Here is an 11,758-nt window from a genome sequence, read left to right as displayed (position 1 = left end):
AGAGCCAGGCTTGGAAGCTCCTCTGCTTCGAGACCAGCAGGAATACACATGGCAACATCTCAGCCTTGAAGTAAAAGACAAGTCAAAGCAAAAACCCACTCAGCCTCCTTGTCTGTCTTCCTGTGCTGAAATGTTGTGGGTTTAGTTGATAAATGTGCATTCGTAACTGCTGTATAACTCCTGCCTATCGCTTTTCCCTGCAACCAGGGATAAGCCACTTATTTCAGACTAAGAGACAGTCCTGTCTCCTTTCTTTTCTCCCTGCTTTAAGTCTTATTACTCTCCTGATGTGTCCTTACCTGCAAAAGATCATTAAAGATTTTTCTTTTAAGCTTTGCACCTGATGTTATCAAGGGTAATTAGATAATTGATACACAATTCACATAAGTCTATCCTGTTTCTTGATACATGCTTTCCTCAGTCTGTGGGATTTAAATGATGCAAATGGGAGAATTGTCTGCTGGTTTACTGCATTTAACTCTAGGCTATGTTAAAAGTAATGCCTAATTGGTTTTGATGTATCTAAAGCCCTTTATTGTTCTTTTCGTAATATTTTTCCTTCATTCTTAGTTGTTCCCTTGCCAAAGGTAGTGCCTATCATGTAAGTGACTCTATCCTCATTAGGGACTTGATAGGAGTTTTGTTGTTCATAAAATTCCCGCCACTTGTATTTTGTTTTGTTGTTATAATCACCACTTCATTTTATCTATCTTCATTCTAGAAAAATATTTACCAAGGTTTATTTAGTAGAAGAACTGCTTGTAAAGAATTAGTCCCAACAATTTGTCTGGAAAGTTTATGTAGAAAATAGTTTATATAGAAAGAGTTCAGTTAAGTCCTGCCACAACTCCGTCATATGCAGTGGATGTCAGGGATGAATTTAACCAAGTAGTTTAGATTAGAAAGTTTTAGGGTAGAGGTACAGCACTGAAGAACTGCAGTGTATGGGTATGCATAAAATTAAACTACAAGGCTTAAAGTGATGCAAACAAAAAAAGAAAAATCATCCATTTAGAGATAAAGAAAGATAAGAAGCAACCTTTCCTTCCATAGTCTTTGAAGATGATTGACTCTTACTGTTCCTCTATGACTACTAAACTTCTGCAATGTGGGTACCCTCCTTTAGCAAGCTAATCCTGTTTAGGAAGATGAGGTATATTATATCTTATCAGCTGTAGGCAGAAGAAGAACCAGTGGCACTGGGAATATCTAAGTTTGTTGGGTTTTTTTGGCGTGGAAAGGGGACAGCTAAATCTTAATTTGCCTGACTTTTTACTAGGATACGAGTCCTCACTGACTTTTTCAATGCTTCCGTATTTACCACTTGAGGCCTGTGATGTGTGTATGCCTGTTTTGTCCTCCCTTCTATATCTGCCTCTCATTTCAGTGGCCATCCAAGATATGATTTACAGTATTGTCAGAGCTAACAGCGCTCTTTGTTGGAGAAGATGACTTTGGTTTCTCTTTCTGTTGATATTACACAGCTGGTGTGGCAGGGGACTGTGGGAACAGCAAGCAGCCGTATGGCCCTGGGCTGGGTGGGCTTGCCTGCTCCTTCACTCACTCAACACAACAGGTTATTTTAGCAGCAGTAGATGTACGACAAATAGAAAGATTAATGCTGTGGCTTTATTCATTCAGATCATGGTAATTTTTTTTGAAAGTGTACTTCAGCAATTTTTTACTTTGTATTCTGTAATGTAATACATCCAAATATAAAATAGGGCAGGTGTACAATTTTTATTCCATAATTCAGTTTCTTAATTACAGTCTAGTATTTTACAGGCATGTGCTCCCTGTAAATCCTTTAAACATGTCTTGAAAGTATTATTTTAATGCATCAGTAAGTTGGTCAAAGCTTCTACAGCCATTAATAACATCTAAGCCAACTATCTGTGACTAGTCAGCACAGAAGTGAATATTTCCATTTTACTTATTATAATGTATATATTACTAATTGTAGTCTATTGTATAATACTTATGCACACACCTGAAAATATTTTCTCCATTTTTTTCAGACAGCTATATTTCCTAAATTACAATAACCAAATAATTTGACCTTGATTCCCAGAAAATTAAGACAACTCCATCTTACTTGTTGATCGATCTCTGCTAGCCACCTATCAGCCCAGCTCATCACTGGCTGCCTTGTCACTAACACATTGGTTAGGGATTACACGAAGTTGTCTCCAGCTTTTCTTGGCCCTTTCAAAATAGTTTCTAATAGTTGATTGCCAGGGAGTGTTTTGTCCTGAATGTTGTGTAACAGCTAGCAAAAGCTGTAATTCCAGACTCTCAGAAAAGCGAGAGAATTTCATATTTTGCAGGATACCTGCAGGAAAGAGATGCCTGGAAAACACGCTGACGACCAGAAAGGCTAGTTGCTGAACAGAAGCACCTTAGAGGTTCAGAAGGGACCACAAATTCCTATTTTGCCACCTAATGCTTGGTAAACTGCATGTGTGTTTATGTGAATAGGACTGCTATGAAGAGTTAAGAATGAAGAGAGCGCAATGGACTACATCATCTGGAGAGCTTGGAGATACCGAGCAACTTCAGCCAACAGGGTCTGAGGTGGAAAAACGCAGGTCAGGCCAAAGCTGTAAGGAATGTACTCATTGCAGGGACAGCAACAATGGAAAATGATTCCCAACCCCAAAGATCAGGTTTATATAGCCACCATGGTTCAGATTTCTACGAAAAATTGGAAGCAGAGCCTTGATGAAGCATCATTATCCTTCCAGGTGTTGATTACCATGATACGTTTCAGTGTAGAGCAGTAGCTGCAATTTTGGAGGTTGATATGACAGAAATAAAGGAAAACAAGCTTGGGGGGCCTTATTTTTCTTGTATATGAATTCTCTCTTCCTTGGCTGACAATCCTTTTAACAGTGCATTTATACAGCCCTCACACTGGTATTCTGATTTCCTAGGAACTCGTTTAGTGAAGGGACAAAGTACAACTTCTATCCATGTGTTCTGTTTACAAATAAATTACTCTGCAGGTGTATAAAAATGAATAGGTAATAAACGAAAGGGTTCTCTACCAATAGGAAAGAAAAAGTGAAGTTTTACTGCCATCTCTGCAAACGTAGCTTTGATAATATGAATCATTGGGACATCTTTTTATAGATATCAACTTTGCTGACATATTGGGGAATAAACTGGAAACCTGAAAGCAAAAGCTGCTGCATGCTGGACAATCTCTCTCTTTTTGGGGTTTTGCCCTGCTGACTCTCTGCAACTTGACTAGAAGTTAACCTGTGGTGTCATGTGATCATCACAGATCATCCATTTCAGATTTGAAATAATTCCTTCAATTAAAGTTGTTATAAACCCTCGGTAGCTTGCACAAAAGAAGACATTTTAATATAACTCCAACTCAGTTTCTTGTATCTATGTTAACTCAATAAGGATAATCACAAGTTAAAAACCTGCTTGCCAAGGTTAAGTTCAGCTGTTTCTAAACATACATAAGAAGAATATCCACTGAATAAGATCTGTCTGCTCTTACACATTCCTCTCTCTGGGCAGCACTGAACTTTGAAGATGGGTGAGAAAGTAGAGCACCAATGCAATTTTCTCCCTCAAAGATAACTCTTCCATGGACAAAATCTGTAGTGAGATTGACCCATAAGGATAGAAGTTATCCCTTGTCTTCAGGTGCCTTTCTACCCCCCAGCCCTCTGCTAGCACAAGCAAGAAAAGTACCCCAAGGCAGAAGAGCTTGTGCCTCTGCCAAGTCAAGATCAAAGCAGCTTTAGTCACTCATATCTTGAGGAAGGGATCTGCAACAGCAGAAACACCTCTTGGCACAAAACAGAAAGGAGGGAAGAAAAGACCAGCATTCTGACAGAATCCTGCAAATGGGGAGTCAGCAGAAGGGAAGAAACACCAAGCAGTAAGAAGAATAAAGAAAATAACCGAAATGGATAAAAAATGGTGAACACTGCAAGGGTTCATGAAGGCAGAGTCACACTGTTCCTTTTTTTTTTAAGAGCTGTATGTGATGTCTGAAGAGAAACATAAGTTGTCTTGATCCACACAGGGAGCAGGCAGAGTTACTTTGTACCGACCTGGGCTGGCGTTTCTTGGAAAATTTAGCCGAACACTTTTCCTCTTTCAAAAAAGCCTGAGATGCAGAGAAATACTAATCTGAGGTAAAATGGTGATCATAATGTTCTGCTTCTATTCATTACCCACATAATAGCTGCAGGACAGCACATACATACCTTTGGTGTAAAACTCAGTGCTGGCTTGGTATCCTCCAAAGCTTTGCTCTAGTTGCACTCTTGTATTTCATATCAACAAATTTCAGATTATGCAGTTTTCATTATTCTAAAATTAAGTAAATCCTTTGTAGGAGGACTGATTGCCTCTCAATTCCTGAATATTTGTGATGGAAATAAACATGATATGAAGAGGTAGCCAAAATTGTCAGTGTCTGACCTTTGTAGGTCCTGCTTCCTTCATATCCAGAATTAAACCAGATTCCTACTTCTTTCCTTCTACCACCTATTTCCTCCTTCCTTTCTACCACATATTTCCTCCTTCCTTTCTCAATTAAACTGCCATCTTCTAATCTCACCATTTGGCCTTTCACCTCTGCAAAAGCTCATGATTCCTGATCTTCTTACTCTAGGATCATTACCATCAATCACTCATTTAGGCAAATGAAACTTTTTTTCACAGAGGGATGCCAGAGGACTACAAATCTTTCAGGCTGATAATATTGTTTTAGTTCTGATGCCAGCTGGGTTTTTTGGCTAAACTGTGTCTAGTGGTGTTTTGTACCAATTAGATCCTCTGCATTGATCAACAGAAATTTGCTTGGGCTGTGATTCCTTCCAGCCCATTTACTGGGAGAGGTGAAGGATTAACTTAATTAAATCAACTAATACTTTGACAAAGCATTAGGGATACTGCCAAGGTTAATGAGGGCTAAGGTTAATGAGGGCCAATTTTTCCTTTCCTATGCCTTAATGTCTTTTAGATAGTACTGCTCACCTCATTGCAGCTGCCCTCACATTCCTTACATTGTCCATGTACCCAAATCTAAATACCCTATTCATTTGCTTCTCTAAAATGGATCCTTGTGACTTTTTCTACATCTTCTGCTGAGTACAAGCTTTCCAGCCGGCCCACTTTGCCAGGCTCCTTCTCATTAATTCATTCGTGAAGCTGGACCTCTACCACAGTGGTCTCACAAAAGAAACAAACTTCTCTTTGTGTATAATTAACCTGCTCATCAGTGTGGTGGACGTAACACCTTTAGGTAACCCAAATTCTTACTGTTTTAACACATGTACTCTTTGTTCCCCTGTTGTCTGCACTGTTTTCATAAGGGCTACTGAAGCACCTACCGCACTACCAGGGCCTGTAAAAAAGACATACTAAGATAATGGAAACCTTATGAACAGCTAAGACTTTAAAGGCATACCAGACTGCAATGTTTGAATCCAGTTTTTTTCAGGAACTGTTCCTAGAAAGTTGATTTTTTTTTCTCCTCTGGCACCATACTGTCCATCTACTGTGCCAAATGACAGCACATCATTTTCAGAAGTCCTACCTTAGGAGTAATACCACTGATATTAACAATACGCTGATAGAATAGAAAGCCACTGCACAGAGCAAAAGCATCTTCTGAATGCTGCTGAAGCTTTGAGAAGTATGCATTTTTCTGTTCATCTCTAGCTGAACTTTCTTATTGTTTGCCTGTTTTTACACAGGTTTCTTGGATAGTTTTTAGGGATTTTTTTCCCCCCACTGTTTAGATTTTCTCCAGTGCATTCAGAAGTATAAGAAGGAATTGTGAGATTACAGGAGACCTCAGGACAGATTTATCTGTTACATGTGGTTAATGTCAATGGGTACTATTTTAGAATAAGAAATTTAGCAAAATCTCTTGGTACCCTAGACATAATAGCCTGGGACTTTTTTCTTGTGGGTATTTTGTTGCCTTTTGGCTTACACTTGCTAGTTTTTGGAAGTTCTTTCAAAACTTTCAGACAGGAAAGATCTTCAGAATGTTACATAAAAGCACTCTTGGACCCTTGTGCTTTTTCTAAGAGGATGTATGGAACAGATCTGGAAGGGGATTAAACAAATGAATTAATTAACTTTATAATACTAATACCAGCTATGAAAAAGCTATTTCTGATCAGCTTTTTGCTTTCAAAGGTTTTGAAATTATTTCCTTAACAATATTAATAGATTAAAAAAACTCCCAAATAAATCGACTATTGTATTTTTTTAAGGTACATCTTGTGTTCTCTTGAAAAGCGCTAGGCAAGAGCATTAAAGTTGCTCTTTAAACAGAAAATGGACACAGCCCTTGTGGCAGCCACATTGAAAGCCTCCCAGTACTGCTTTCCTAAATGCTACATCACCAATCTGACTGGGGAGGTTTAAAGGGTCCCACTTAGTCCCTTGCAGAAGTTAGCAGTAAAAATGCAAATGAATTCTGAGTATGATGACTATTTTAAAAGAAAAAGTTGACAGCCACTCTTACAGAGATGCAACCCATCACATCAATTTGGTTAAGCTATTTATATACGTTTCTTCTACCATCTTCTGTGGCATCCGTTTTCACTGAGGTCATGGAGATATTAATGCCTGGCAAATTGCCGGTAATCAAATGCTGTTAGGTGTTTGTCAGCTTCCTTTCAAGCTTAATCCATCTTTATCATGAGGAAGACCTAGTTCAGCAGCTACAGACCATTTGTTCATAAACTGACACCACCCAGGAAGCATGCATTATATCATTAACATAGCCATACTGTTGCAGAAACATTTGTTCTAAAATAAAACTGCCCAATGAGAAGTGAAGTCTGGTTGTGCCTCTGCAACAAAGCTGCTCTCCAACAGTTGAAATGCTTTGTTTCCCAGCTCCTAAGCCCTCTACCCCAAGGCTTCTGTTTAGATTTTGGCATATATGTAGTGATGTTAGAGTTTTAGTTGCACTTAAGTGTTTGTTCCAGCTTTTCCAGTTGCTCTTTCCTGTAGTAACAGTTTGCTGGGCACAGAAAGATAGTCATCTACTCTCTCTTTCCCTAAATGGAAAAGCATTAGGGTAAGTAACGATGAACTATTAAGATATAGAGATCTTCAGGCATGTTGATTAAAGCACCTTCTCACCATAAAATAATTAACCGAAAAATCTCAAACAAGTAATCAGTTGGGGCAGATCAGTATAGCTCAACTGAAATAATGAGCCCACATCAGTTCATGCTACCTGTGCGCTAAATTCAACATATGCTCAGAACTACCCAGGTATTTAAAAGAAAGAAGTTCTGTGAAGAAACTTCACAGTCTTTTGAAGAGAAGCATATTAAATTTAAATGCTCCTGATTAAATATGTGAGGAAGATATATCTGTCCATCCTATCAAGTTGTTCAGCTCTTTGCTGAGTAGAAAAGATATGGTTGTAGGAAGACTTAAATTCTGAATGTTAAATTAGTCATGAAATACTGTTATCAGTTGAAAGCTTTGGAGAACACCCACGACAGAATTTAACTGAGATTTAATTTTAAATGATCATTTATTATTAATAAAACTTCCTGCTGAAGGAGTCCTGTGCTTAGCAAGTCATAACCATTTTGTGAATCCATCATGCCAAATGTTATAGGAGCACAACTCTGAAGAACTCTGTCCCTTGGGTTACCTTCTACCCATAGTAGGAGGATTACACCTGTCTCTGGTGAAGCTGCATGCTAGCTTATTTTGTCTCAGTTTTTAACAAAGAGTAATTTGCTCAAGCTGAAAACAGTGAGATAACTGTCTTCTCTAGAAGTCTAATTGTGTCCTAGCATTTTTTCATGCATGCCTCTGGTTATACTAAATATTTGAAAGATCAACCCATGAAGTGAAAACAAACTTCTCTCCTCCACCTACTTCTTTCCACTGCTCACATATACATATGTATATACACACACACATATATGTGTGTGTGTTTCTATGCCTCACTCACTGTGACAAGTTCTCATTCAACTTTCCTCAAGATATAGACCTTCATTTAACCTTTATACTTTCAGATTGATCAACAGTTGGTCACTATTGATCCACAACAAACTCCAATATATTTTTATATATTTTTTCTTATATAAAACCTGAAAACATACATATGTAGATCATATTTCCTTCTCTCCTCCCCAAACATCTCAGTATCTGTTACGTGGATTGTTTTCTGACAAGGACTTCTAGAGCTTACGATTAGTGTCCAGCTATGAGTAATGGGAAGGTTTCTTTTGGCAGTGCAAAGTGCTGTGCAATATTACTCAGCAAGGGTTGTAACAGACATAGAATTTCTTTGCCCCAACAAAAGTCTAGTTCCCATTAGACGTTTCAAAATCAAACCACTGAAATGCAGTCAGACACTGAATGATACAATCCTACCAGCCTGTGCTGGTAAGCTGCTTAGCTGTTTTGCAGCTCCCCTTTGCCTCTCTATTTTGGGGATACAGTGTTGTTTCTGGGACTTTGACAGTTTGGGGCCAGTTACAGTCAATAGTTTGAGGGCTGCATTTACATTGTAGGCAGCCATTTTCTTCTTTTTCCAAATCCTCTTTCCTCATGTTCAGGTGGCAAATAAATGATGCTGCAAACACTGCACCAGGGAAGGCTGACAGTCTGCAGTGGCTAGCCTGGTCCTGTGTACTGATAGCCAAACAAACCTGAAGTATCCTCATAGAGTAGCTTTACTGCTTCCATTCCTGAGCACACCATATCTTCAAATTAAACAATACCTAAACAAGATCACCTATTTTAAAATCATAAAATGAGAAGTCTAACTCTATAGATACATTTCTTTCAGATTATTTGAAAGACCTCTTCACTAACTTGCAGCAAGAGCTCCATGTATGGACACATTTCACAACTGTCCAAGTGCATACATCCTGAATACTGCTGGATCTCATTTCCTTCCTAAAAAGTTCCTATAACCTACAAGTTTGGGCCTCAACCTACAACTACAAGGTACTGACATAAAATAGCACACAGTTATTGGTACTAGAACCATCCTCTGGATGCAATCAATGCTCTTTGTGCATAAACACAGCTTAAGGAGCAATAAAAAAAAACAGTCACCTTACTCCCTCAAAACAGGATAGACAGCACATCAGTATTCTGGTTAGTCAGCCACCTCTCCAGCAATCAGAACAAGCAACTTAATAACATACGATATTTTTGGAACTTGAAAGTACTGTTACAGCACAGAGGATGTGATCTATCTGCATTTACGGTGCTTTCATCTGTAAATTCATCTTTCAAGTAAAAGCTGACCACATACCTACTTGATATAAATTTATACTTTCTCTTACCTTGAAAAATCCCAGACCTATCAATCAGTATCCACATATCAGGATTAACTGATTTCTGCTGAGAAGAACCATAGGCCCCCAAACAAGTTTTAGAGGTCTCTCATGCCAACAGCTTGGTGGGCCCAAGGGACACAAGAGGCCATAATGATCATCAGTGTGAAGAAGTCTGTCTTACTCTGAATCATGCCTGTGCCTGAAGTACCAAAATACTGTAACATTTGACTTGTTTGCACTTCTTGTTTCCTCCATCGTGAGACCTACAATAGCATTCATTTGCTAACTCTGGAAAGTTCATGTGATTTCACAAAAAACACCCAACTAGATCCATGCCAATTTTTCTCTCCACTCCCATCTGTCAAGAACACTACAACATCTCTGCAAGATCTTCAAAGCTGTGCTGCAGGGAGTCAACACACTTTTTAGGTGATGGCAGTGTACCAATGTTAATTTGACTAGCCTAGTTCTGCATGCAGTATGCAATTATTTCCTACTTTCCTGATTTTTACCCCCAGCCCAGCCTATTTTCATTTTAATTTATAGTTTGGTAAAGATTCTACCTTTAGAAAAGATAGCTACTCCACAAGCCTTCCATTATGCTGCAGCTGCTGCTGTTACATCTGTCACTAAGAAAAAAATCTCACCTTGTGTGACAATGCGATTTGAATCACAATTGCTAAATATATCATGTATAGAAATTTGATTGCTTTACCTTTTGTCCTGAAGGGGGAAATGTGAGAGCAAAACCTTACAGTTTCTTTCATGCTTCACTACAATGTAATCCTAGACCCTAAGATTTCTAATGTTCCTATTTTGGTAATGAATGGACTGTAAAAGGGAGGTATTTAAAATTAATTGCAGCAGTTCTGAAGGTTAAACCTGCTTAACCCAACCTTTTATTAAGAGAATGTCAACAGAGCATATATCTTGTCTAGAGACTGCTGGGACATCATTATTCTTCTACCAGCATGTTTAATTCTAAAACCTGGTATTTCTTCAGGTTCCTGTAGCCATCATGCACATGATATACCCATCCCAAATTATAGCATCTGTTCTGAGCTACTCACTACAGCAGGATTTGACCTGAGAAACTTGAGTTTTGTTTTACTTTATTAACTTGGAGTACTTTTAAACAGTTTTTAAACAAAGTTTTTCCCTCGACCAGCAAGGGAATTTTCAGCCTGAAGTTCTCAGCAGCATCCGGTGAGGCTCTTGGCCAAGTTCTCCAGATACTGTACATCCACAAGGACAGCCTGCTGGCTCTTGCTGTGGCATTTTCTTAATCCTCAGAACAGATTTCCTGGATCTAGGAAATTTAATTCCTGACTCCTTTGACCCAGATGCTGGCGAAAGTGTAGTCTGCAGTCTGTACGGAATTAGGTGCGTTCATTGTTTCTTTTTTTATTTTTTTTTTTTTTTTCCCTAGGAACTGGCCTTGCTGTTAAAGTTTTCTAAAACAGTCTTATTAATATGTTCAAAAATCCACTGCTGGGTTTCAGATAAAGGATCACATCTGTTCATGAAAATCTTCTTCTCGGCTGGGTTGCAATCTATGCAGCTGCTGCTTACCGGATGGAACAAAGTTTTGTCCTACAGGAATGAAAAAAAAAATAGAATTAAGTAGCAAATGCCAAGTCATTGGAAGTGTTCTCATTTTACAGAACATGGATTAACACAGCCCTACCTGAAATGATTCTGTGGTCTCTGTACACTAAACTTGTGCAATAACCACAGCTATTATTAGAAAGCTGTAGAGAATGGAGTGTTTTTTTTCCCTTGGGTTATTATTCTTCTTGAAATGGAAGATTCAAGAAAGAACGAGGAGACAACTTCTTGTTAACTAACAACCACATAATATCATGAAAAAACAGAATGTCTTTTAATAATCTTTGCATATCATGTGCTTGCCTGGAGCCTATTTAAATGTCTGAACCTGAGAAGTGGTGGGTTGGTTTTGGGTTTTTCTTTTTGTTTGGATTTGTATCTGACAGTTTCTCTGGGTAGGAGGATCTGTAGCAATCTCTCTGGAAAATGGATGCTCTTCAACTTGATGAAGATCTTAAAATGAATTACTAACTGAAGTGGTAAGATGGACAGATGGACACAAGACTGATGGTCTCAGTTCTCACCCCCTGAAATGCAGACTGCCCATGGCCTTGACAAGACCTGCTGCTGAAATACGCTCTCTCCTAATAAGAAGGCAATCCTAACACTGTTTTAGTTCCCTAGGGAGATTTTTGGAGGATAAGCATGGATTAAGTTGCTTTAAAAAGGACATTTATATTATTATCTTTATTAATTTTGCTTCATAAACTGTAGCAAATTGTAAGTTACCTGACTGTGAATATTTGGCAAAGCATAAATTACACAGACAAGCAAGTGGTATATGTGGGTTGGGTAGTTTCAACGTACTTAGTTCATGTAGGCAAGTGTTTGAGAGTGAC

General features: G+C 38.5%; 1 protein-coding gene across 1 annotated transcript in view; it reads right to left on the bottom strand.

Moving 5' to 3' along the window:
* Positions 1 to 7,521: 7,521 nt before the first annotated feature.
* The window catches only part of GALNTL6 (polypeptide N-acetylgalactosaminyltransferase like 6), a 471,163-nt gene continuing 466,926 nt past the window's right edge, over positions 7,522 to 11,758 (bottom strand). Inside the window, exon 12 of the mRNA XM_062622433.1 lies at positions 7,522 to 10,904. Coding sequence (XP_062478417.1) covers positions 10,737 to 10,904 — 168 coding nt within the window. The 3' untranslated portion in view covers positions 7,522 to 10,736. The remainder of the gene's footprint in view (positions 10,905 to 11,758) is intronic.

Source organism: Pezoporus occidentalis, unplaced genomic scaffold (assembly GCF_034315485.1).
Source record: "Pezoporus occidentalis ecotype Australia unplaced genomic scaffold, CSIRO_AGI_Poc_V1 ctg1, whole genome shotgun sequence".
Lineage (NCBI taxonomy): Eukaryota > Metazoa > Chordata > Aves > Psittaciformes > Psittacidae > Pezoporus > Pezoporus occidentalis.
Note: the sequence above shows the minus strand (reverse complement) of the source record. Positions and strands in the feature narration are given on the sequence as shown.